The 27,994-nt window shown below is 37.3% G+C and overlaps 1 protein-coding gene across 3 annotated transcripts in view; it reads right to left on the reverse strand.

Annotated features, from left to right (window-relative positions):
- Positions 1-2,325: 2,325 nt before the first annotated feature.
- Positions 2,326-27,994, reverse strand: part of ADAM29 (ADAM metallopeptidase domain 29) — a 76,084-nt gene continuing 50,415 nt past the window's right edge. For all 3 annotated transcript variants that reach the window (XM_015073160.3, XM_053216699.1, XM_027069285.2), the window contains one exon: positions 2,326-5,186. In XM_015073160.3, coding sequence (XP_014928646.3) covers positions 2,355-5,060 — 2,706 coding nt within the window. In that variant the 5' untranslated portion in view covers positions 5,061-5,186 and the 3' untranslated portion in view covers positions 2,326-2,354. The remainder of the gene's footprint in view (positions 5,187-27,994) is intronic.

Here is a 27,994-nt window from a genome sequence, read left to right on the forward strand (position 1 = left end):
AGTTCTAGAATATCTTTTTGATAACTTTGAATAGGGTTTTAATTTTCTGGTGAAATTTATCTATCTTCTTTCACATAGTTTATTTTTCTTCTATTTTCTCTAAAATAGTAATCATGGTGGGGTTTTGTTCATTATTGTCTTTTCCACTCTCTGAATCATCTTTTAGATGGCTTCTAGCATCTCTTTTACTGTCATTGTTGGTGTTTTCTCTTTACCATTGGCCATAATTTTTCCCTCTTGATATGTGTGATAATTGTTTTTTATAGTCTGCTCCATGTTATGTATAAAGAACCCTAGAGGTTCAGGGTAAACTTTGATATTACCTTTGACTTGAGAAGTTTTCATCTGTTTTACATTTGGAAGATAGGCTGACTGATAATTCCAATATAATTAGCAACTGAGTTGGTCAGCAAATAGTGTAGTTTTAGTAAGACACATATATCTTGCTGTACTTTCTTTTGAGAGCCCATATGCCTCTATTTTTTCAGCTCTAAAAGCAATTGGTGATTATGTTCTGATATTCAAATCTTCAAAACTCAACTCTCTAACCTATTTCCAAACTCCTTCAAAATCAGGCTAACATTGTAAAGGGAAGGAAATTCTCCTTTTCCACCAAATCTTTGATTCTTGAGTACAACATATTATAGAGATTTCTTCCTTTAAAGGCTTCAACCTGTCTCCCCAGCCTCCCAGAGAGGACCTAAATCCAGCAAATGTGTTAGAGAGAAAACTGATTTTGAATTTGATGCTCATTTAGTGTCTCATCTATCAATCTGGTCTCCTATATACACTAAGAAGCTTCAGGCTTCTCATTCTCCGACAGATGCTTTCTAACTGGGATGGCCAAGTTGATCCTTAATTTGTATTTAGAATCATCACATTACAGGGAACAGTCACTTTTGTTCCCAGGGAAAAAGTACTGATATTTCTCATTGTTTTCCTTTCCTTGTAGTTTTTAAGTCTTTTAATCTTCATTTCCTTCATAGTTCTCTGATACTTTAAAAATATAATTAAAAAATGTGTTTGGTATTGTACAATTGTTTTTATTGTTGTTTTCAGTGGGGGAAAAACTTATCTACCAAGACCTACCTAGAAATTAAAGCATTTTCTTTATCTCATTTTATAACCAAAGAAACACCAAAGGTTGAGAGACAATTCTTATTATCATCCTGTCCTTTCTTTTTTTGGTTGGAAAATTGAGGTACATTTAAGTAATTTAAAGATGGGAAAGGTCAGTGGTAAAGAAAAGCTCAAACAAAAACTGGCACCTCCTGACTTTCACTTTCCTCATTACACAAAGATTGTACTATAAGAGTCAGGATTGAGTCAGAAAAAGTAAAACCACATGAGCAATTTTAGGGGCACCTGGGTGGCTCAGTCAGTTGGGCATCTGACTTCGGCTCAGGTCATGATCTCATGGTCTGTGGGTTTGAGCCCCACATCAGGCTCTGTGCTGACAGCTCAGAGCCTGGAGTCTGGTTTGGATTCTGTCTCTCTCTCTCTCTCTTTCTAATCCTCCCAAGCTCACACTCTGTCTCTCACACTTTCTCAAAAATAAATAACATTACAAAAAGAAAAAGTAAAAACACATCAGTAATTTTATAGGGATAGAATTAAGTACAAGAATTGGGTAAATAGATATTGAAGAACAAGAAAAGGGAGTCATGTGCTACTAACTTGTTAGTAGGCATGAAATACTAACTGTTAAAAGGTGATTTCTTTCAAGGAGCTAAGGAGCAAAGGGAAGAGCTTGAGGGTTACTGAAATCTAGAAGACTGTAGGTCTGACTGCGTGGATCTGAGACCCAGAACTCTGACAGTAGGTAGTGCTAAGCTGGTGCAGAAGATTTGGGATATTGGTAGGAAGCTCAACGATCTGCAACTCGGGACTCTCAGGATAACACACTGATGCTGGATGACAGTGAAGTTGGTCTGCAGTGAATTTAAAAAAATATACATAAATAAGTAAAGAAATAAGTATTTTCAATAAATATTTTAGTGAAAAAATATGTAAACGAAGTATAACTGACAGTGTAAAACATGTTATTGAGGTGATATTGACACACAGGAAGCAAACAGATCTCCCAGGTTTCCAAACTCTCACTCATTCCCCTTATTGCAGATCCCTATAGGAAGAGGGCCTGGTACAGCAGAATATGGTCCCTGTGATGAAGTGTACAAAATGGGAAGGGGATTTGAAGCTGAGTAACTTGAAAACTGGTACACAACCCATGTGCCATGCTTTTTCCCAGAAAATATAAAGAAAGAAATTTTAGGCAAAATGGATCTTCTAATTGTTTAAAATAATGAAGAACAAGAAGAAACATTCCAGGAAGAACCTTGTTTAATGCATACTTATTTGGGTACATTTTTTACTAGTGATGGCCTTTGTTTCCCACCTTTACCCTGTTGAAGCGATAGGCTAGCTTGACTCTGAAGTTTTTGTGGTGGTTTTGAGGGTTGAGCTTTTTGTTGTTTTGCAGATTGAGTCGAAACCTTACTCACTTGTCTTGAAGGAGCCCTACTCTCTTGTCTTAAAGTAGCCTTACTCTCTTGTCTTGAAGGAGCCCTACTCTCTTGTCTTGAAGGAGCCCTACTCTCTTGTCTTGAAGGAGCCCTACTCTCTTGTCTTGAAGGAGCCCTACTCTCTTGTCTTGAAGGGGGCCTACTCTCTTGTCTTGAAGGAGGCTTACTCTCTTGTCTTGAAGGAGCCTTACTCTCTTGTCTTGAAGGAGCCTTACTCTCTTGTCTTGAAGGAGCCTTACTCTCTTGTCTTGAAGGAGCCTTACTCTCTGGTTTTGGAGGAACATTTTGTGCTGGTTTTTCAGGTTGAGTAGGAACATTTAGCATCTGTTTTGAAGGAACCTTTTGCACTTGTTTTAAAGGAAACGTTTGTGTTTGTTTTGCACTTTCAGCTTCCTTTTCCTTTGATTTTTTCTTCATGCAAAGACAAATAAGACAACATAATAAGAGAAGCAACCAAAGAAGTGAGAATGCTAACAAGTAACCCCTCTTTATTTTTTCTCTCTTCGGGGGTGGTCCACTATCAACACTACCTCCATTGCCCCGTTCTAGGCAGTTGGGTGGATCCCACAAATAGTTGCAATGGCAGTGATGTTTATTGTTGCAAATTCCCCTCAAGTTACAGAACTTAGGTGAACAACTACTATCCAAGCGAGATATATGGACACACTGCCTGTCAATGCAGAGATGTTCTGGGCCACACTCTGTGCCATCTTTCACTTCACCAATATCAGGTATGGGCATCCCAGAGTGGTAGTCAATACCCCAGCAGATGCCGTCATTGGAGTGAAATTGATGCACAGTATAATGTTCGTGCAGAGTGGGAATTTCTGTCACATTCTTACACTGAACTCTGCCACACAGGCTGTCTGAGATATTACATTTTATATATGCAGCATTTTTGAGACCACAGTTACCAAAACGATCACCAAGAGTGTTTATTTTTTTGTAGCAACTCTGACTTGCACTCGTTGCCTCTTGGCCAAAAAGCTGCTTACACTGTTCATTGCGGTCATTACAGTTCTTCTCATAGCAATAGGCACTTTCATTACAAGGAATTCCATCCTCCACATAGACATCATCTGGGCACATGTGGGATATGCCATCGCACCACTCTGGAAGATCACATTCATTGACCTGCTTTCTACATATTTTTCCTGATGGTAATAACTGGCAGTCCTTGCAACAAAGCCCAAAAGCACATGTAGACCCAAAGCTCAAAGTGCAGTTTGACAGACAGCAGGCATCTTTTGCACAACTCTGTAAAGGTCCACAGTCACACTCCTCTTCATCTTCAACAATACCATTCCCACAACGTGTCTGTGAAAATATGTCCTTTGTGTGTATAGTGTAGAACAAACATTTTACCTGGTGTATAGAATATCTCCAAAAATAAGAATAACTACAATTGCTAAATTTAGTTATTGGTGGGTTTGAAAAATGCATTATGCATTTAGGCACTGCACATGTACAAAAGTCAGTATCGTGAATCATACCCAAATTATGACCAATATGATGAGCCATTGCAATTGCAACAGTGCCCAAGGTTTTTTCTACATTAGTAACAATTGCACAATTAATGTGTGATTGACACAGTCCTTGAACGTAGCCTAAACCACTCATTCCTCGTACTGTCTTATTTATAAAAAGATGTATAGTATCATGTGGTAGGCGGATATCAAGGTTTTCCTTTTTCCAAAGGCAAAAATATCTCAGAGATCTCCTTATATCATTTACTTCAATGTAGTTTTTTTCAGTCCAGAACTCCAAACCAAACAATAACAATTTAAGACCCAAGACGTCATAAATGGAATCCACTATATTTACAATAGTATATAGGTCTTCATTAAATTTTGAAATGTTCTTTTTTATATGAAGATATAAACTATGGTCCACCACCACTGCTATTTCAATAACAAACATATGGAGCCACCAGCCCATATAAGAACTTTGTTTCTGAGTGGAATTATTAATCTCTTGAGACTCCCATTGGGGTACAATTTTCTCTCGCATAAAGTCAGAGTTCATGATTGGGAATTGGGCTTCCTCACTCTCCATTTTATATACCAGATGTTCAAAGTTAGTAGAAAAAGTCATGGGCTCAATTTCATAAGCAATGTCATTTATCTGTAACAATCCTCGAAAACCACCAAAACAGTAACTGAGGGCGACCAGGGATTCTGGGTCTCCCTCCACATAACCATGATAGTAGCAGTCATTCTGAACAAAAGGTTGGTCCTCAAGGAGAGCACCCTGGTCTGTATAGGTGAACACTGGGAGGTGTCTGGACAGCAAATGCTTCTTGACCTTTATATGGACAATGTGTCTTTTGCCCCCAAAATGTAGGCTGTAAGAGAGCCAGCCTGAAGGCTTCATGCCTCTGCCAGTGCCAGGTATCCTCAAAGGAATCACCACTTCTGGAGGACTATTATACTGGGGGTGCTCAGCCTGGGTGTGTCCACAAAAGAACAGACACACCCCAAACCAGTGTAGCAGAAATATGATCCTCATGTATAGCAGACCTTTAATCACAGTCATTATGAAGCCACCATTATGGAAATATTGGTCCAGATGCTCTGGCTTCTTATCCTGAGCTGGTCAATATGAAGGGCTAATCATTTGGGATCTGTGTTCTGGCAGAGTTGAACCATTACAGTATCACCCCTATAAGTAAAACAAAAAGCAACATGTGGATGGAAGTGGTTATGCCTGGTGAAGAAAAAGAAAAAGGCATGCAATAAAAGTAATTAGTGTTTGCTCAAGGAATAACCCAGGAAACTTCCTAGAATTTGCTCTTAAGAATTAATCCAGCAAAAAGGGACTCAGGGTATATAGAAGAATGAAAACTGGCTACATATTTATAGTTATTAAACCTAGATGATGGGAAAATAAGGATTTATTGTACTATTCTATAAATATGCATATGCATGAACATTTCCAAAGTTAATAGTTAAAACAGAAGGGTCTTAGGGTTAGGTGACCATATATTGCTGAGATTGTCTCAAATTACACGTTAAATTGGCATAAATAGTAATACCTCTTTCTGTTTTTCAAACTCAACTGATTAGTTGAGACATTTTTTTGTAAAAAGCACTTATAATATTTTTTAATATGATGATATTTTAATATTAATTTAATATAAATATAATTTAATATTAATTTAATATTAATTTTAATATTTTTCATGGTGCTTACCACATACCTCCCTGAAGCAAAAAGGTTTATTTCTTTTTTCTTCCTTACATTATTCTTACTAGGCTTATCAGACTAGAAATACTCAAGAGCATTATTTGTGCCTTTCACAAATGTTGGTATCTCCTATAATGCCTATCTTAATTCTTTACGTAATAAAAAATGGTTGACTTGACTTTTATTGTTCTTTGGAATGTTACTCAATAGTGTTTATTACATTTTTAATATAGAACATCATTCAAAAAAATTGGCCAATTTAATTTCTGCAACAAGGTCATATAAACTCAGTTTCTCTGCTTGTTCCCTCTAAATGTAACTAAATACCCTGAAAACATTCAATGAGAGGGAGAAGGTGGGCCAACATGGCAGGGAAATAGAGGTATCTGTACTTCCCGCATCTCTCAAACAAAGAAGTACTCAAGCCAAAGGACTTTGACCCCAGAAGTCTGGGAGGAAAAGAGACTGAGTCTTAAAAGGAGATACGGGGACATCCTTGATGGGATATAGGTGGGTGATTGTGAACTGGAGGAGATAAAATGGGCTGCATAGGCATCAAGGGGAAGGATCCCCTTTTGTGGAAAGACAAAGGGAAGAGAAAGAGCGGCTGGGGAAGCATAGGACTGTATCTGGACAAGAGATAAACCTTGGACTGGGACTGAGAGAGATCCCATAGTTAACTGTGGGGCTTCTTTGGACTGGGGCCAGCTGCCCCATTCGCACACCTGGGGAGGGGAGCCAGGTTCTGTGGTAGGTTAGGGTGCAGGCTGCAGTAGGAGAAAGTGGTCCCCTCCCTGGAGTGCTGTGGGATAGAACAAAGCCTGCTGTGTCTGCCACCCCCAGGCTTGGCAGCTATGTCAGCGGTGCAGTCCACAGCTGAAAGTGCTCCCTGAAGTGCTGCAGCATAGAAAAAGCCAGCTGGGACCACATCTGAAGCTGCACAGAGAGGCACCTCCCCAGTGCAAGAGTGTACAGAGTGGAACTTTGAATCCTAGCAAAGCACAGGGTCAGGGGAGTCAGTGAAACCAGAAGGACTGCCCCCTCTGCACCTGCAACACAGTAAGGACAATTTGAATGGAGTCCACCAGGTCGTGGAGAATGGACTGGGTATTGCCATTTCCCCCCCTCCACCCCCACCCCCACCAAGGAAGGACCTATAGTGGAGGTGGGACCAGCCTACACCAAACCACTCCCCTCCATGCCGGGTAACTGTGCATCTGCTGGAGCAGATAGGTGCTATGCAACCAGATGGCTCCATCATCCAGACCAGTGATGCTGCCTAGCCTGGATTAATTCCAGGACAATTTTTGTTATTTAGATGTATTCTCCCTTCTTTTTTTTTTTAATGTTTTTTTTAACATTTATTTATTTTTGAGACAGAGAGAGACAGAGCATGAACGGGGGAGGAGCAGAGAGAGAGGGAGACACAGAATCGGAAGCAGGCTCCAGGCTCTGAGACATCAGCCCAGAGCCCGACGCGGGGCTTGAACTCACAGACCACGAGATCATGACCTGAGCCGAAGTCGGACGCTCAACCGACTGAGCCACCCAGGCGCCCCGAGATGTATTCTCCCTTCTTATCTCTTCGCTCCTCTAGCTGGTTACTCTGGTTGTTGGTTTGTTTAAGCAGACATATTTAATCCATTCTCTTCATACATGTTCTACACCTCCTTCTCTGCTTTCCTTTCTCTCTCTCTGGAATAATCAAGCCGTATAGTTTCTCTGTCTGGGTACCTTTATCTTCGTCCCTGCCCCCTCCTTCTTTATTTTCCTTTCTCTCCCTGGTTTAGGCCATTTAGTCTCTCAGCCTGTCAATCTTTATTTTCTCTTTGTCCCTGCCCCTGTCATTTCTCTCTTTCTATGTGTTCTTCCATCAGCACCGCCTCTACTCTGTTCTTTACTTGTACTTGTTTCTGGTTTTTTGCTTTTGGATTGTTTTTGTTTGTGTGTGTGCTGTGTGTGTGTGTGTGTGTGTGTGTGTATCTGTTTACTTGTTTGTTTTATTTGTGTGTTTGCATGTCTTTGTTTCGTGTTCATCTGTTTGTTTTCCTTTCCACGGTTACTTCAAGGAAAGGAATCAAAGCACACCTCGTGGTGGGTCCAAAACATCATTACGAGTAAAGAAATAAAATAACCAAAGACACAACAACAGAAAGAAAGTAACACTCTCCAAAAAACACCTCCTAAAGGGCTGTATAGTAGATGACCACCCTTTAATATAGCATTGCTCACAGATGCAGAGCACATAACAAGCTTTTAAAACTCATAATGGACAGAAAACTAGCCAAAATTATGAAATGGGAGAATTCCCCTCAAAAGAAATTCCAGAAAGAAGTGACAGCTAAAGAAATGATCAAAGCAGATATAAGCAATATAACGGAAAAAGAATTTAGAATAATAGTCATAAGATTAATCATTGGGTTTGAAAAAGGCATAGAAGACAGCAGAGAATCTATTACTGCAGAGATCAAGGAACTAAAAAATAGTCATGATGAATTAAAAAATGCTATAAATGAAATGCAAAATAAAAGGGAGGCAGCCACAGTGTGGATTGAAGAGGCAGAGGGGCAAATAGGTGAATTAGAAGATAAAGTTATGGAAAAAGAGGAAGCTGAGAAAAAGAGAGATAAAAAAAAAATCCAGGATCATGAGGAGAGAATTAGAAAACTAAGTGATGCAATCAAATGGAACAATATCCGTATCATAGGAATTCCAGAAGAAGAGAGAGAGAAAGGGGCTGAAGGTGTCCTTGAACAAATCATAGCTGAGAACTTCCCTGATCTGGGGAAGGAAAAAGGCATTGAAATCCAAGAGGCACAGAGGCCCTTCAGATGTAACTTGAATCAATCTTTTGCATCACATATCATAGTGAAACTGGCAAAATACAAGGATAAAGAGAAAATTCTGAAAGCAGCTAGGGAGAAACATTCTCTAACATATAAAGGGAGACCGATAAGATTCGTGACCCATCTCTCTACTGCAACTTGGCAGGCCAGAAAGGAATGTCAGGAGATCTTCAATATGATGAACAGAAAAAATATGCAGCCGAGAATCCTTTATCCAGCAAGTCTATCATTCAGAATAGAAGGAGAGATAAAGGTCTTCCCAAACAAACAAAAACTGAAGGAATTCGTCACCACTAAACCAGCCCTACAGAGATCCTAAAGGGGATCCTGTGAGACAAACTACCAGAAACATTGCTACAAGCATGAAACCTACAGACATCACAATGACTCTAAACCCATATCTTTCTATAATAACACTGAATGTAAATGGACTAAATGCGCCAATCAAAAGACATAGGGTATCAGAATGGATAAAAAACAAGACCAATCTATTTGCTGTCTACAAGAGACCCATTTTAGACCTGAGGACACCTTCAGATTGAAAGTGAGGGGATGGGGGCGCCTGGGTGGCACAGTCGGTTAAGCGTCCGACTTCAGCCAGGTCACGATCTCACGGTCCGTGAGTTCGAGCCTTGCATCAGGCTCTGGGCTGATGGCTCAGAGCCTGGAGCCTGTTTCCAATTCTGTGTCTCCCTCTCTCTCTGCTCCTCCCCCGTTCATGCTCTGTCTCTCTCTGTCTCAAAAATAAATAAAAACGTTGAAAAAAAATTAAAAAAAAAAAAGAAAGTGAGGGGATGGAGAACTATTTATCATGCTACTGGAAGTCAAAAGAAAGCTGGAGTAGCCATACTTTATCAGACAAACTAGACTTTAAATTAAAGGCTGTAAGAAGAGATGAAGAAGGGCATTATATAATAATTACAGGGTCTATCCACGAGGAAGAGCTAACAATTATAAAGGTCTATGTACCGAGTATGGGAACCCCCAAATATATAAAACAATTGCTCACAAACATAAGCAACCTTATTGATAAGAATGTGGTAATTGCAGGGGACTTTAACACTCCACTTACAGCAATGGATAGATCATCTAGACACACGGTCAATAAAGAAACAAGGGCCCTGAATGATACATTGGATCAGATGGACTTGACATATATTTAGAACTCTGCATCCGAAAGCAACAGAATATACTTTCTTCTCGAGTGCACATGGAACATTCTCCAAGAGAGATCACACACTGGGTCACAAAACAGCCCTTCATAAGTATGAAACAATTGAGATCATACCATGCATACTTTCAGACCACAATGCTATGAAGCTTGAAGTCAACCACAGGAAAAAGTCTGGAAAACCTCCAAAAGCATGGAGGTTAAAGAACACCCTACTAAAGAATGAATGGGTCAACCAGGCAATTAGAGAAGAAATTAAAAAATATATGGAAACAAATGAAAATGAAAATACAACAATCCAAACACTTTGGGATGCAGCGAAGGCAGTCCTGAGAGGAAAATACATTGCAATCCAGTCCTATCTCAAGAAATGAGAAAAAACCCAAATACAAAATCTAACAGCACACCTGAAGGAAATAGAAGCAGAACAGCAAAGACAGCCTAAACCCAGCAGATGAAGAGAAATAATAAAGATCAGAGCAGAAATAAAAAATATACAATCTAAAAAAAACTGTAGAGCAGATCAATGAAACCAAGAGTTGGTTTTTTGAAAAAATAAACAAAATTGATAAGCCTCCAGCCAGGCTTCTCAAAAAGAAAAGGGAGATGACCCAAATAGATAAAATCATGAATGAAAATGGAATTATTACAACCAATCCTTCAGAGATACAAGCAATTATCAGGGAATACTATGAAAAACTATATGCCAACAAACTGGACAACCTGGAAGAAATGGACAAATTCCTAAGCACCCACACGCTTCTAAAACTCAATCAGGAGGAAATAGAAAGCTTGAACAGACCCATAACCAGTGAGGAAATTGAATCAAATCAATCAAAAAAATCTCCCAACAAATAAGAGTCCAGGACCAGATGGCTTCCCAGGGGAGTTCTACCAGATGTTTAAAGCAGAGATAATACCTATCCTTCTCCAGCTATTCCAAAAAATAGAAAGGGAAGGAAAACTCCCAGACTCCTTCTATGAAGCCAGTATTACTTTGATTCCTAAACCAGACAGAGACCCCGTAAAAAAGGAGAAGTACAGGCCAATATCCCTGATGAATATGGATGCAAAAATTCTCAATAAGATACTAACAAATAGAATTCAACAGCATATAAAAAGAATTATTCACCGTGATCAAGTGGGATTCATTCCTGGGCTGCAGGGCTGGTTCAACATTCGCAAATCAATCAACGTGATACATCACATTAATAAAAGGAAAGATAAGAACCGTATGATTATGTCAATCTATGCAGAAAAAGCATTTGACAAAATTCAGCACCCTTTCTTAATAAAAACCCTCAAGAAAGTCAGGATAGAAGGAACATACTTAAACATCATAAAAGCCATTCATGAAAAGCCCACAGCTAACATCATCCTCAGTGGGGAAAAACTGAGAGCTTTTTCCCTGATATCAAGAACATGACAGGGATGTCCACTGTGACAGCTGTTGTTTAACATAGTGTTGGAAGTTCTAGCATCACCAATCAGACAACAAAAGGAAATCAAAGGCATCAAAATTGGCAAAGATAAAGTCAAGCTTTCACTTTTTGCAGATGACATGATACTATACATGGAAAATCCGATAGACTCCACGAAAAGTCTGCTAGAACTGATACATGAATTCAGCAAAGTTGCAGGGCACAAAATTAATGTACAGAAATCAGTTTCATTCTTATACACTAACAATGAAGCAACAGAAAGACAAATAAAGAAACTGATCCCATTCAAAATTTCACCAAGAAGCATAAAATACCTAGGAATATATCTAACCAAAGATGTAAAAGATCTGTATGCTGAAAACTATAGAAAGCTTATGAAGGAAATTGAAGAAGATTTAAAGAAATGGAAAAACATTCCGTGCTCATGGATTGGAAGAATAAATATTGTTAAAATGTCAATACTACCCAAAGCTATCTACACATTCAATGCAATCCCAATCAAAATTGCACCAGCCTTCTTCTCAAAACTAGAACAAGCAATCCTAAAATTTGTATGGAACCACAAAAGGCCCTGAATAGCCAAAGTAATTTTGAAGAAGACCAAAGCGGGAGGCATCACAATCCCAGACTTTAACCTCTACTACAAAGCTGTCATCATCAAGACAGCATGGTATTGGCACAAAAACAGACACATAGACCAAGGGAATAGAATAGAAACCCCATAACTAGACCCACAAACGTATGGCCAACTCATCTTTGACAAAGCAGGAAAGAACATCCAATGGAAAAAAGACAGTCTCTTTAACAAATGGTGCTGGGAGAACTGGACAGCAACATGCAGAAGGTTGAAACTAGACCACTTTCTCACACCATTCACAAAAATAAACTCAAAATGGATAAGAACCTGAATGTGAGACAGGAAACCATCAAAACCCTAGAGGAGAAAGCAGGAAAAGACCTCTCTGACCTCAGCCATAGCAATCTCTTACTTGACACATCCCCAAAGGCAAGGGAATTAAAAGCAAAAATGAACTACTGGGACCTTATGAAGATAAAAAGCTTCTGCACAGCAAAGGAAACAATCAACAAAACTGAAAAGCAGCCAACGGAATGGGAAAAGATATTTGCAAATGACCTATCAGACAAACGGCTAGTATCCAAAATCTATAAAGAGCTCACCAAACTCCACACCCGAAAAACAAATAACCCAGTGAAGAAATGGGCAGAAAACATGAATAGACACTTCTCTAAAGAAGACATCCGGATGGCCAACAGGCACATGAAAAGATGCTCAACGTCGCTCCTCATCAGGGAAATACAAATCAAAACCACACTCAGATATCACCTCATGCCAGAGTGGCCAAAATGAACAAATCAGGAGACTATAGATGCTGGAGAGGATGTGGAGAAACGGGAACCCTCTTGCACTGTTGGTGGGAATGCAAATAGGTGCAGCCACTCTGGAAAACATTGTGAAGGTTCCTCAAAAAATTAAAAATAGACCTACCCTATGACCCAGCAATAGCACTGCTAGGAATTGACCCAAGGGATACAGGAGTACTGATGCATCGGGGCATTTGTACCCCAATGTTTATAGCAGCACTCTCAACAATAGCCAAATTATGGAAAGAGCCTAAATGTCCATCAACTGATGAATGGATAAAGAAATTGTGGTTTATATACACAATGGAGTACTACGTGGCAATGAGAAAGAATGAAATATGGCCCTTTGTAGCAACATGGATGGAACTGGAGAGTGTGATGCTAAGTGAAATAAGCCATACAGAGAAAGACAGGTACCATATATTTTCACTCTTATGTGGATCCTGAGAAACTTAACAGAAACCCATGGGGGAGGGGAAGGAAAAAAAAAGAGGTTAGAGTGGGAGAGAGCCAAAGCATAAGAGACTCTTCAAAACTGAGAACAAACTGAAGGTTGATGGGGGTGGGAGGGTGGGGAGGGTGGGTGATGGGTATTGAGGAGGGCACTTTTGGGATGAGCATTGGGTGTTGTTTGGAAACCAATCTGACAATAAATTTCATATATTGAAGAAAAAAAAAAGAAAGCAAAGGAGAAGAAGCAACAAAGCAGACAATGGATTAGTAATGAGAGAGTGTGTTTTAATGAAAACCAGGGAAAAAAAGTCTTCCATGTCAGGAAGATGAGGAGTGGACTGCCCCTTTGACATGATGGATTAGAAATTATCCAGTACCTTGATAAGAAGAGTTTTACCTTTTTGATAGGCACCCTAGGGCATGAAAGAAAGAAGAGAGCACATGTGTAAAGATATCCCTTAGAGCAATTGTACTGTCAAGGTTATGAAAGACTATAGGAAGAGGAGTGTTTGTAGTAAAGGCTGTGATTTTAGATGTTGGAGACACAGCATAGTGTGTACAGAAAGATTGAGGCAGTAGAGAAAGGACAAATTATAATGTTGGACCAGGGAGCCAGTAAAGTGGAGAAGGGGATGAGGGGGTCAGAGTCATATACTCAAAGAAAAAATCTTTGAAAAAAACTGGAGAGGATATTGGAGAAAACCAAACAAAATGATGTTTTAAAATGAAATATCAAACCAAATGAAATAAAATGGTTTTTGCTAGGGTGAAGAAATCCTCAGACCTTTTATTTATAGATTTATCTGTGGTACTATGAGAGATTTTCTTCTCTGTTGGATTATATTTCTTAGTAAATTCTGAAGCAAGGTTGTCACCTAACAGAGAACAATGAAGAGAATGTGGGAAGTTCAAAGAGGCTAAAAACATTATTTAGATACCACATTGGTGACTTATTTATCTCTTTCACCATAGCCTCTCTTGTATAGCAAGGTTTGCATAATCTTATTTAAGCAAATAAGTATAAACTTACTTAGATCTATAACCTTATCTCTCAAACTAATTTATATTACATGAAGTAAAAGATCATGATTTTTATTTTTCCCAATTAAGGTATTCTTTTCCCAGAACCATTATGCCACACAAAATATCTTACAAATAACAACTGTCTAGAAATACATATGAATGCACTGAGTTGGGCTGAGTCACACCTAACATTTACATGTCTGTTTATTCTGTCAATTACTTAATTAGTTGTTATGAATTAAGAAGCTTAAGTTACTAAGCACAGTCTTATTATACTTGAGTAACTAATTTTATGCCATGGACAAGAAATGATTGCATCAGAAAGTCTGATAATTGCCTATCTTCCCAGAAAATTATGGTGTAAAGCCTAGAGGGTTATCTCAAAGCTAAGTGTAGAGCATGGAGAGGTTGCCTTGACTCTGTGATTCTTTAAGTCTGACCTGCATATATCTATATCTAATCTATATCTAATCTATATCTATATCTATATCTATATCTATATCTATATCTATCTATATATGGAGATATATATAATATACAATATATATAGATGTATAATAATATATAGATGTAATATATAAGAAAACCAATGCAATTACAAAAATTTCTTATCATTAAAGATATGACAATAGTTTCTACACATCAATTGGAACATCTAGAATTAGAGGAACAGCAGAGAATCCCTTCTCTGACACTTGATGACTTTCAATTAAGGGCTGAAGAACCATCACTGTCCCAGTTATTAAAGAAATTAAAGTGACAAAAATATAATTCTTTTCAGACAGATGTACACTAGTCTGTTGGGATTCAAGTATGTGTTAGTCTGCCAGGGCTGCCATATTAAAGTACTACAGACTGGGGGCTGAAACAATGGAAATTTATTTTCTCACAGTTCTGGAGGCTGGAAATCTGAGATCAAGGTATTGGCAGGATTGATTCTGCTGAGGGGCATGAGGGAAAGTTCTGGATCATTTCTCTCCCAAGCTACCTTTAAGCTCTCTTCTGGCTGAATTTTCACATTACCTTCACTCTGTAAATGTCTGTGTCAAATTTCCCTTTCTTATAAGGATACCAGTCATATTGGATTAGGGCACACCTTAATGACCTCTTTTCAAGGATCTTTAAGGATCCTTAAAGGATCTCCAAATATAGTCACATTATGACGTACTTGGAGTTTGGACCAACGTATGACTTTTTTAGTGGTGTAATTCATCCTACAATAGTATACTATCATGTTAAGAACAAGAATGTAAATTCTGAAGCAAAAAAGATAATAAACAGATTGAGTTTATATGCAAATTAAAAGGTTATTTATTACCATTTAGTTATGTGTGTGTGTTTGTTTACACACATGTATAAATATGTTACTTGTACACATATAACATAAATTGATTTATACCATATAAAACACTTTTTTCTTCAGCACGAGTACCATTTTCCTTCCCATATACAACATTTGGAGTAATTTCCACTGAAATAATTGGAAAATAAAAGAATATGGATAAGAGAAAAGTAAAATTTTTAAAATTATGATAATTCACTGATTATGCAATGAAAACAGGAAATATAAAGAAAAATGAGAAAACACAAATTTAGAACTCCTCCCGTGTAATTTGCCTGGAAAAAGCATACTTACTATATGGAAATAATTTAGCATAATGCAACAAACACAGTGCAATTAAGCAAAAAAGGAAATAAAAGGCATTTAGATTGGAAAGAAGAAGTAAAACTTCTTGCGAATGGCATGATCCTGTATACCAAAAGTACTAGGAAACACACTAAAAACTTAAACTAAGTACAGAAATACCACAGGATACAATATAAAAAAATTAAATACATTTCTATGAGCAATGAACAATCAAAAATTCACATTAAGAACACAATTTGTGTAACAGTAGCATAAAAAAATTTAAGTACTTAGAAACATTTAACAAAGACAGGAAAAAAAATCAAGATTTGTACACTAAAAATTACAAATCTGTCCTGAGTGAAGCAGAAGAAGATTTAAATAAAATAGATATTCTATGTTCATTCTCTAGTAGATTCACTACTATTATGGTGGAAATCATTCTCAATTAATGTATAGAGTCACCTCAATCCCTACCGAAATTTCATCAGGGATTTTTTTTAGATATTGAGTAATTCTAAAATTTACATGGAAAAACAAAACACCTGAAATAGTCAAAACAATTTGGAGAAAAAACAAGGTTGGAGGATTACCACTTCCTAATTCGAAAATATAAACCTGCAGCTATCAAAAAAGTGCGGTAAAGGTGTGAGGATAAACATGTAGGTAAATAAAACAGAATTGAAGATGCAGAGATAAATATTAACCCCTATAATCCTTTTTTAAAGGTTTATTTACTTTTGAGAAAGGGAGCACAGGATGGGAGGGGCAGAGAGAGAGGAAGACAGAAGATATGAAGCAGGCTCTACCCTGAGAACAGTGAGATCAATGAGGGCTTGTACTCAAGAACCATGAGATCCTGACTTGAGCTGAAGTGGGATGCTCAGCCAACTGAGTCACCCAGGTGCCCCTACCCCTATAGTCATTTAATCTTTGATTGGCAAGTAAAAGTTGCCAAGGCTATATATTCAGAAAATGATATTAGAACAATAGTACACATACAAAAAGGTGAATTTAAACCCTTATTGCACACTATATACAAAAGTTATCTTGAAAATGCATTTTAGAGTCTGATATTATTAAGTGGAGACATGGGTTGTTTCTGACTTCGGCTCCCCTCACAAGAAAACCAACTAGCAACTATCCAAAGACAAAACACCATTGCAAAAGTTTCAGAACAAAGGGCTGAAGCTGAAGCAACCCCTTAGAACACAGAGACCAAGAGAGACCACATTATAAAACAAAGAGCAGTGACTACACTCTTACTAAATTACCTTGACCCTTGGCCAGCAATCCTTACCCTGGGCCAGCACATTTTCCAGAGAAGGCCCACTTGGGCCTACATTTTCTCGAGTAGGGATTAAGGAGTCCAAGGTGTACATCAAGCTCCGCAAGCATTGCAGGGTAATTCCCAGGAAGCCACTTTTGTCTTACCTCATAAGGATCACTGGGGAAATCTGTGGGACTTGGTCACTGAGGATAAGATAGAAATAGAGAAGGGAGCAGGGATTACAGCAACCAGTGTTAAGACTTTGGCAAAATACATTCCTCTAGGCAACTCCACTTGAGCAGAGATGCCGGTTAGCATCTCATCCCATCTGTAGAGCCAAGCCAGTGGCTGTATCTAGCCAGAGAGCTCAGTGTGCAATTTTACCTGGTTTGATTCATCAGATGTGCCAGATATGGATCTTGTGCTATGGCCCCATGCAGGCAGTAAAATACATTTCAAGTTCCACCTACTGCTGGAGACAGCCCCAACTCCACCTGAACAAAAAACTTAACCAGAGAATCCAGGCAACTGTGTAGTCCATTCTACAGCTACACTTGTGGCAGCACCCAAAGAGAGAACTCAATCAGTAGTTCTGTTCATCTGTAGGGCCAAGCTGGTAGCCCCATCTAAACAAGGATCTTTGGGCAGTTCCCATTCACATCCCCAGCAAATGAGCTGTAGTGGCCACAGAGCCCATCCTACGGCCTTGCACAGAGAAGCAAATCTGAAGTCTAGCCTGACTGCTGAATACAACTTCCAGTCTCACCTGACCAGAAAGTATGACCAGAAATTCTGGGGTAGCCACAGAGCCAATCCTATAGTCACACTTGGAAAGAGAAACAAACCAGCAGTACCCTGCCTGAAAACAAAACCCAGTCACCATGCCCATCCAACTATGGAGCCCAGCCAGCAACAGCCCCCTGGGCTCAGAGAATGGGCAATAACCTCACCCAAATGAAAACTACAATAGCCAGCCTTGGCTGCCCAAGGACATGATCTGCTGATGCATATAGAGTCCCAAGCTAAAGTGACTGGTGAAGGACTATCCCTGCCAAAGCAAATCTGTGAAGTCTAGAGGAAGAGATTGCTTACTCAAGTGTGAAGATACAAGTGCAAGGAATTAACTCATGAAGAATCAGATAAACGTGACATCAAAAAAGAAAACTAATAAATCTCCAAAAACTGGTCATCTCCAGAAACACAGATCCATGGACTATCTGACAAATGATAAAGGGTGTTCTTCAAGTGGAAATAAAAAGATGTTAATTATTCTTACAAAAATATAGGAATGTGTAAAAGTCACTGGTGATATATATGTAGTCTAAGACATAAACTCTAATATTGTAATGATGGTACATAAATAACTTACAAATCTATATTTAAAGTTTTTTTAAATATTTTTTTCTTTTCCTGCCTTTTATTTATTTATGTAATTTATTTATTTATTTTTTAAAATATAATTTATTGTCAAGTTAGCTAACATAAAATGTATACAGTGTGCTCTTGGCTTTGGGGGTAGATTCCCATGATTCATTACTTACGTACAACACCCAACGCTCATCTGAACAAGTGCCCTCCTCAATGCCCATTACCCATTTTCCCCTCTCCCCCGCAACCCCCACCAACTCTCAGTTTGTTCTCTGTATTTCAGAGTCTTTTATGGTTTGCCTCCCTCTCTGTTTGAAACTATTTTTCCCCTTCTCTTTCCCCATGGTCTTCTGTTAAGTTTCTCAAGTTTCACATGTGAGTGAAAGCATATGATATCTGTCTTTCTCTGACTGACTTATTTCACTTAGCATAATATCCTCCAGTTCCATCCACACTGCCGCAAATGGCAAGATTTTATTCTTTCTCATTGCCAAGTAGTATTCCATTGTATATATAAACCACATCTTCTTTATCCATTCATCATTGATGGACATTTGGGCTCTTTCCATACTTTGGTTATTGTTGAAAGCACTACTATAAACATTGGGATACATGTGCCCCTATGAATTAGCACTCCTGTATACTTTGTATAAATTGCTAGTAGTGATATTTCTGGGTTGTAGGCTAATTATATTGTTAATTTTTTGAGGAAACTCCACCCTGCTTTTTAGAGCAACTGCACCAATTTGTATTCCCACCAACAGTGCAAGAGGGTTCCTGTTTCTCCACATCCTTGCCAACATCTGTTGCTTCCTGAGTTATTGATTTTAGCAACTCTGACAGGCATGAGGTATTATCTCAATGTGGTTTTGATTTGTGTTTCCCTGATGGTGAGCATCTGGATGTCTTCTTTGGAAAAGTGTCTTTTCATGTCTTCTGCCCATTTCTTCACTGGATTATTTGTTTTTCAGGTGTTGAGTTTGGTAAGTTCTTTATAGATTTTGGATATTAACCCTTTATCAGATATGTCATTGCAAATATTTTCTCCCATTCTGTAGGTTGTCTTTTAGTTTTGTTGATTGTTTCCTTGCAGTGGAAGCTTTTTATCTTGATGAGGTCCCAACAGTTCATTTTTGCTTTTATTTCCCTTGCCTTCGGAGACGTGTGGAGTAAGAAATTACTGCGGCTAAGGTCAAAGTGGTTGTTACCTGTTTTCTCCTCTAGGGTTTTGATGGTTTCATGTCTCACATTTAGGTCCTTCATCCATTTTGAGTTTATTTTTGTGTATGGTGTAAGAAAGTGGTCTAGTTTCATTCTTCTGCATGTTGCTGTCCGGTTCTCCCAGCACCATTTGCTAAAGAGACTGTCTTTTTTCCATTGGATGTTCTTTCCTGCTTTGTCAAAGATTAGTTGGTCATACATTTGTGGGTCCAATTCTGGGTTCTCTATTCCATTGGCCTTTGTGTCTGTTTTTGTGCCAATACCATGCTGTCTTGATGATTACAGCTTTGTAGTAGAGGCTAACATCCAGGATTGTGATGCCTCTTGCTTTGGTTTTTTTTTTCCAACACTACTTTGGCTGTTCAGGGTCTTTTGTGGCTCTATACAAATTTTAGGATTGTTTGTTCTAGCTTTGAGAAGAATGCCGGTGCAATTTTGATTGGGTTTGCATTGAATGTGTAGATTGCTTTGGGTAGTATTGACATTGTAACAATATTTGTTCTTCCAATCCATGAGCATGGAAGGTTTTTCCATTTATTTGGGTCTTCTTCAATTTCTTTTATAAGTTTTCTATAGTTTTCAGCATATAGATATTTTATATGTTTATATACATTGATTTTGTATCCTGCAGCTTTGCTGAATTCTTGTATCAGCTCTAGCAGCTTTTTGGTGGAGTCTTTCAGGTTTTCCATGTAGAGTATCATATCCTCTGTACAAAGTGCAAGTTTGACTTCTTTGCCAATTTTGATGCCTTTTATTTCATTTTGTTTTCTGATTGCTAAGGCTAGGACTTCCAACACTATCTTAAACAACAGTGGTGAGAGTGGACATCCCTGTCATCTTCCTGATCTCAGGGGGAAAGCTCTCAGGTTTTCCTCATAGAGGATGATATTAGCTATGGGCTTTTCATACATGGCTTTTGTGGTGTGAAGGTATGTTTCTTCTATCCTAACATTCTTGAGGGTTTTTATTAAGAAAAGATGCTATATTTTGTCAAATGCTTTTTCTGCATCTATTGACAGAATTAAATGGTTCTTATCCTTTATTTTATTTATGTGATGTATCACACTGATTGATTTGCAAATATTGAACCCGTCCTACAGCCCAGGAGTGAATTCCACTTGATCATGGTGGATAATTCTTTTTATATGCTGTTCAATTTAATTTGCTGGTATCTTGTTGAGAATTTTTGCATCCATTTTCATCAAGGATATTGGCCTGTGAGTCTCCTTTTATATGGGATCTCTGTCTGGTTTGGGAATCAAGGTAATGCTGGCTTCACAGAGTGAGTCCAGAAGCTTTCCTTCCATTTCTATTTTTTGGAACAGATTGAGAAGGATAGGTATTAACTCTGCTTTAAATATCTGGTAGAATTCCATTGGGAAGCCATCTGGCCCAGGACTCTTATTTGTTGGGAGATTTTTGGTAATTGATTCAGTTTATTCACTGGTTATGAGTCTGTTCAAATTTTCTGATTCTTCCCATTTGAGCTTTGGTAGTATGTGCATGTCTAGGAATTTGTCCATTTCTTCCAGGTTGTCCAGTTTGTTGGCATATAATTTTTCATAGTATTCTCTAATAATTGTTTGTATTTCTGTGGTGTTTATTGTGATCTCTCCTCCTTCATTCATGATTTCACCCACTTGGATTCTCTCTCTTTTTGTTTTGAGAAGTTTGGCTAAGGGTTTATCCATTTTATTTATTTTTTTAAACAAATTTTTAGATTCATTGATCTGTTCTACTCTTTTTAAAAAATTATATAATGTTTATTTCTGCTCTAACCTTTATTATCTCTCTTTTTCTGCTGGTTTTGTGGTTTCTTTGCTGTTCTGCTTCTAGTTTCTTTAGGTGTGCTTTTAGATTTAATATTTGGGATTTTTCTTGTTTCTTGAGATAGGCCTAGATTTGTTGTGTTTTCATTTTCATTTACTTCCATATATTTTTAAACTTCTTCTTAAATGTCTGGTTGGCCCATTCATTCTTTTAACCTCCATGCATTTGGAGGCTTTCCAAGTATTTTCTTGTCGTTGATTTCAAGTTTCTGAAACTGTGATCTGAAAGTGTGCATGGTAAGATATCAATTCTGTTATATATATTGAGGGCTGTTTTGTGACCCAGTATGTGATCTATCATGAAAAATGTTCCATGTGTACTCGAGAAGAATGTGCATTCTGCTGCTTTTGGATGAAAAGTTCTGAATGTATCTGTCAAGTCTATCTGGTCAAGTGTATCATTCAAGGTCATGGTTTCTTTATTGATTTTCTACTTAGATATGTCCATTGTTGTAAATGGAGTATTAAAGTCCCCTGCAATTACTGTATTGTTATCAATAGATTGCTTATGTTTGTGATTAATTGATTTACATACTTGGGTACTCTCAAGTTGGGGGAATAAACATTTATAAATGTTAGATCTCGATGGATAGACCCTGTAATTATGATATAATGCCCTTCTTCATCTCTTGTTACAGCCTTTAGTTTAAAATCTAGTTTGTCTGGTATAAGTATGGCTAGTCCAGCTTTATTTTGACTTCCTGTAGCACGATAGATGGTTCTGCATCCCCTCACTTTCAATCTGAAGGTGTCCTTAGGTCTAAAATGGGTCTCTGGTAGACAGCATATAGATGGATCTTGTTTTGTTTTTTTTTTTTATCCATTCTGATACTCTATGCCTTTTGATTAGGGCATTTAGTCCATTTACATTTAGAGTTATTACTGAAAGATATGGATTTAGGGTCCTTGTGTTATCTGTAGGTTTCATGCTTGTGGTGATGTCTCTAGTCCTTTGTAGTCTTTGCAGTATTTCACTCACAGAGACCCCTTAGACTCTCTTGCAGGGCTGATTTAGTGGTCATGAACACCTTCAGTTTTTGTTTGTCTGGGGAAGCCTCTATCTCTCCTTCTATTCTGAATGACAGCCTTGCTGGATAAAATTCTTGCTGTCTATTTTTCCCATTCAGCATATTGATTATTTCATGCCACTCCTTTCTGGCCTGACAAGTTTCAGTGGACAGGTCTGCCACTACCCTTATGTATCTAACCTTGTAGGTTAAGACTAATTTTTCCGGGGCGCCTGGGTGGCTCAGTCAGTTGAGCATCCGACTTTGGCTCAGGTCATGATCTCACAGCTTGTGAGTTTGAGCCCCACGTCAGGCTCTGTGCTGACAGCTCAGAGCCTGGAGCCTGCTTCTGCTTCTGTGTCTCCCTCTCTCTCTGCCCCCAACCCACTCACATCCTGTCTCTGTCTCTCTCAAAAATAAATAAACATTAAAAAAAATTTTTAAATAAATAAATTTAAAAAAAGACTGATTTTTTCCCTAGCTGCTTTCAGAATTCTCTTGTTATGTTTGTATTTTGCCAGTTTCACTAAGATATGCCATGGTGAAGACCTATTCTTGTTAAATCTTAAGGGAATTCTCTATACCTTCTGAATTTAGATGTCTACTTCCTTTCCCAGATTAGGGAGGTTCTCAGCTATAATTTGTTCAAGTAAACCTTCTTCCCCTTTCTCTCTCTCTCTTCTTCTTCTGGAACTCCTTGATACAGATATTATTATGTCTCACTGAATCACTTAGTTCTCTAATTCTTCCCTCATGGTCTAGTATTTTCTTATCTCTCCTTTTCTTGGCTTCATAATTTTCCATAATCCTATCATCTATTTCACTTATCCTCTGTTCTGTTTCCTCCATCCTTGCTGCCAGTGCAACTAGTTTATTTTCTGCCTCATTTACAGCATTTCTTATTCATGGTGACTATTTCTTAGTTCCTTTATCTCTGCAGCAATAGATTCTCTGCTATCTTCTTTGCTTTTTTCAAACCCAGCTATTAATCTTATGACTATTATTCTAAATTCTTGATCAGATATATTGTTCATATCTATTTTGAGCAACTCTCTAGCTGTCATTTCTTCTTTGAACTTCTTTTGAGAAGAATTCTTCTGTTTCATCATTTTTGGCTAGTTTTCTGTCCTGTATGTATTTTAATGTTTTGTTATCAGTCCTGCTCCTGTGAGTACTACTATAGTAAAAAGGGGTCATACACAGTTTAGGGCCTGGCCCTTCAAAAGGTGTTTTTGGAGTCCATTGAGTGCTCTCTGTTGTTGTTGCCTTATCTCCCTACTTGTAGTGGTGGTTTGGACCTTCCACCAGGTGTGCTTTGATTTGTTCATCAAAGTAACCCTGGAAAAAAATTTTAAAAGGGATGGTGGTGGAAGAAGTCTTATCTCATACAAAGAGAGAAATGACAGGGGCAAGGGAAAGGAAGAGAAAAAAAAAATTGCCAGGCAGAGAATCAGAGAAACTATGCAGCTTAATCCAGAGAGAAACAGAGGGGAAAAAAAAGAAGGAGATACAGAAAAGGTGTAAAAAGAATAGATTAAAAATGTCTATGGCTGGTCAAGTTATTCCTGTGGGTCCCTGGAGATGTTTCTGTTACTCTGTAACCCAGATTCCTGGAATTATGTCTTCTGGTCTCAGTACTACTGTGTTTGAGGTATGAGGGAACTTCAAGTCCCCCTACTTCTCCACCGTGTTGACTCTTTGATCTAAAAATTGTTAATATTAAAAGTAAACATAACAACAATACTTTGTTGCTCAATCTATAATATAAATAAAATGTAAAATGTAGCATCAATAACCTAACATATGAAGGGGTAGTGCAGACATGAAAGTATAAAGTTTCTGTATGCTATTAAAGTTATTATATGCTTAAAATAGAATGTTATAATCTACAGCCATACCACCCTGAACATGCCTGATCTGGTCTAAAATAGAATGTTACTAGTATATTTTATGTAAGCTTCATGGTAACCACAAAGGAAACACCTGCAGATACACAAAAAGATTATGATAAAGGAGTAAAATCATACCACTAGAAAATGTTATCAAATCACAAAGGAAGAGAGCAAGAAAGAAGGCAAGAAACAAAGGATCTACAAAAACAGAAGACAATAAAATGGCAACAGTAAATCTTTACTTATCAATAATTGCTTTAGTATAAATGGATTAAATTCCTAATTAAGAAATAGAATAGCTGAAGTTATTAAAAAAAAAAACGATTCAATGGTATGCTGCATACAAAAGACCTTCTTTAGCTTTAAGGACACACATGCACAGAGTGGAGGAATGGAAAAATATATTTCAAGCAGTGGTAACCAAAAGAAAGCAGGGATGGTTATGCTTATATCAGAAGAAATGGACCTTAAGTTAAAATTGATAAAAACAGACAAAAAAATCATTATATAATGATAAAGAGGTTTCCATTAAAAAGATAAGGAGAGAAGATAAGGAGAGAAGTAAATAAAATCAGAAATAAAAGAAGAGACGATATCACTGATACCACAGAAATACTAAGGATCTTTAAAAATCACCATGAATAACTCTACACCTACAATTATATAACCTAGAAGAAATAGATAGATTTGTAGAAACATACAATCTACCAACACTGAATTATGAAGAAATAGAAAATCTGAGCAGACCATTAAATAAGGATAATACCTAATTACTAAAGCAATAATCAAAAACCTTCCAACAAAATAATATCCCAGGGCCAGATGTTTTCACTGGTGAATTCTAGCAAACATGTGTAGAATTAATACTAATCCTTCTCAAACTATTAGAAAAGTTGAAAACCAGGGAATAGTCCCCAAACTGTTTTACTAGGCCAAACTTGATATCAAGGTCTGGTGGGACACTACAAGAAAAGAAAACTCTAGGCCAATATCCCTGAAGTACATAGTTGCAAAAAGTTTCAAAAAGATACTAGCAAATTGAATTAAACATCACATTGAAAATATATACCATGATCACAGTGTGTTCATCCCTGGGGTGCAAGTATGGTTCAACAAATGCAAATCAATATATGTGTAACATCACATTCATAAAATGAAAGAGAAAAGTGACACAATCCTCTCATGATGCAGAAAAATAATTTAAGAAAATTCAAGAATGATTCATAATAAAAGCTGTCAATAAACTGGGTGTGAATGAGCATAAATCAACATAATAAAAGCCATAAGGTTTGGGATTTCACCAGTATTAAATCCTTGTGATTCCATAAATCAAAAAATGTGTAGTTGAATTTTAATTAAAGGGACTAATGCTTATGTAGAAACTATATCCTTACAAAATTGTCTCTGCTATTACAAAAGACTCACGATAACCATAGAAACAAGTATTATAAATTATAAATTATAATGGAATATTTTATGTTTATTATTTTCATTAAGATCAAATTGAACCATTTTATCTTTTTTGCTATTTTAATAGTAAAACCTGAGAAATAGATTAGTAGGTTAAACCTGAGAAAGCTTTTAGTTACATAATTATTGGAAATTTACAAAACCCTTAGAAGTCATATTTAAGAGCTCAAATATCAGTTTTACAGTTCATGAGTTATTGTGATCTAAATGATGCCTAACTCAACTACATTTTAGATTCATTTCTAGATATCAATATATTTTTTTTTGCCCAGAGATTTTAGAGTCAAATATATTCTAGATTTCCAATAAGAGATGGGGTAATTATGCAATTTTACATTTACCCTAATTTAAGCTACAGAAGAAAACATTACTGTGACTAATCTGAAAGATTGGAGAAGCCTAAATTAATAAACTAAAATGAAATAAGGGAAAGAGATAAGGAAGTTCAAATGTATGTGAAGAGCAATAATCTAAATCTTAAGGAGAAGTTATGTGTTAAAAATATTCTGGGTACAACTATTGGAGAAAGCAGCTAGGGAACTAATAATTCTTAATGTAGTGGTCAAAAAAAATCTTTCTATACCAAATTCTTCATCAGTTCTTCATCAGTTAAGGCTTATAAGTATCATTTTCAAAATAACTCAAACCAACGGACAAAATGTCCCTAGATGCCAAATGTTTCTGTATTCCACACACCACAGTAAGTCCTACTGATTGTTAATTTCGGTGCACTAAAGAACTTCCAAATAAATGTTGCAATGATAATATGATCTTACCAGATAGTTAATAATTAGAATATTTTCAATAATCAGTTTTTTTTTCTTTTGTTAATATGGTTACATAAAAGGATACAGACTTCCCTTTTTTTTGAAGTTATACTTTTAATTCATGGATGGGATGTTTTGGGGGGAATATGTAGTTTTCTTTCTAGGGCTAGGAAGATCGTATGTAGAGACAGCATATATATCTAGAATATTCTGAATAATATAGACTGATAATCCTTTCTTTTCTGATTTTGGTGAAACAATGGTGCTGTACTTTGTAAAATCACATATATATACACTGTCCGATCTAGAAATCATGTTCCCTGATAAGTATACTTAAATTATCATAGATTTCCAGAAGGATAAATACATAAGGACATTTTTGTGATAGGAAAGAGTGGGATTTATATGATGCCAAACATAAGAAGGATGGGATAAGTATAGTGCAATGGAAATATATTATGGAAAGTTTTGTAGCTTTGCAAGATAATCTATTTTGAGATCATTTGATTACCAATTTGGATTGCATATGCAGCCTTACTTTTCCTTTCCTAAGTAGATTAGCATATTTTCAGGCTTCAGAGATTAGGACACAAATATTTTGGGAAGGCAATTATTCTACCCACCACACTCTTCTTATTCCATTCATCTTTCTAGGAACTCATTCCATTATCTTATAATCTGTACCTATTCTCTTTCTTGGTGAATTTTTCTTCTTGAAATGTAAAGTTCTTATCATTTTTCTCTTGTACCCGTCAAAACATCATACAATAAAAATGATACCACTCAGCTTCCAGGTTATAGGTCAGATGGAGGTGGAAAAGTGGCATGGCCAGAAGGGACATGGAAGCTCCATGCAATTCTCCACATACTTTGCCTTACACAGCTCTTCAATCTGACAATTCCTGAGTTATATCCTTTATAACGAACTCATGACCTAGTAAGTAAAATGTTCTCCTGAGTTCTGTGAGTTTCTTTAGCACATAAATCAAGTACAAGGGGGTGTCCATGGAAATTTCTGATTTATAGTCCATTGGTCCAAAACACACATGATAACCAGAACTTGAGATTGGTGTTGACTATGAGGAGGGTAGGGAGGGGGATGTCTTGTGGAACTGAGCACATAATCTGTGGGATCTGATACTATCTCTGGGTAGACAGCATCAGAGTTAAGTTAAATTGGAGAACACTCAGTTGGCGTTGCAGAGTTTCTTGGTGTGAGAATTAAGCCCACATATTTGGTGATCAGAAGAAGTGAAATAGACTATTCTGTGAATAGAGTATTGATGGTAGGGGAGTGTTTTGTTCTGTTTTGTTTCCTTTACATTTGATATCAGAGAGGTAGTGTGTATTAGCATAGCCCTAGCTAACAGAAATATGAGGTTTGTGAAGAGAAAGATAAAAGGGCAAGAAATGAGGAATCTTTAATTCCTGAGTGGCTACGTGGTTCCCCCCCCCCAGGGTATACAGCACCAGCTGTGCAGCAATCCATAACGGATTACCATAAAGGTAAA

This window comes from Acinonyx jubatus, chromosome B1, assembly GCF_027475565.1.
Source record: "Acinonyx jubatus isolate Ajub_Pintada_27869175 chromosome B1, VMU_Ajub_asm_v1.0, whole genome shotgun sequence".
In the NCBI taxonomy this organism is placed as follows: Eukaryota; Metazoa; Chordata; class Mammalia; order Carnivora; family Felidae; genus Acinonyx; species Acinonyx jubatus.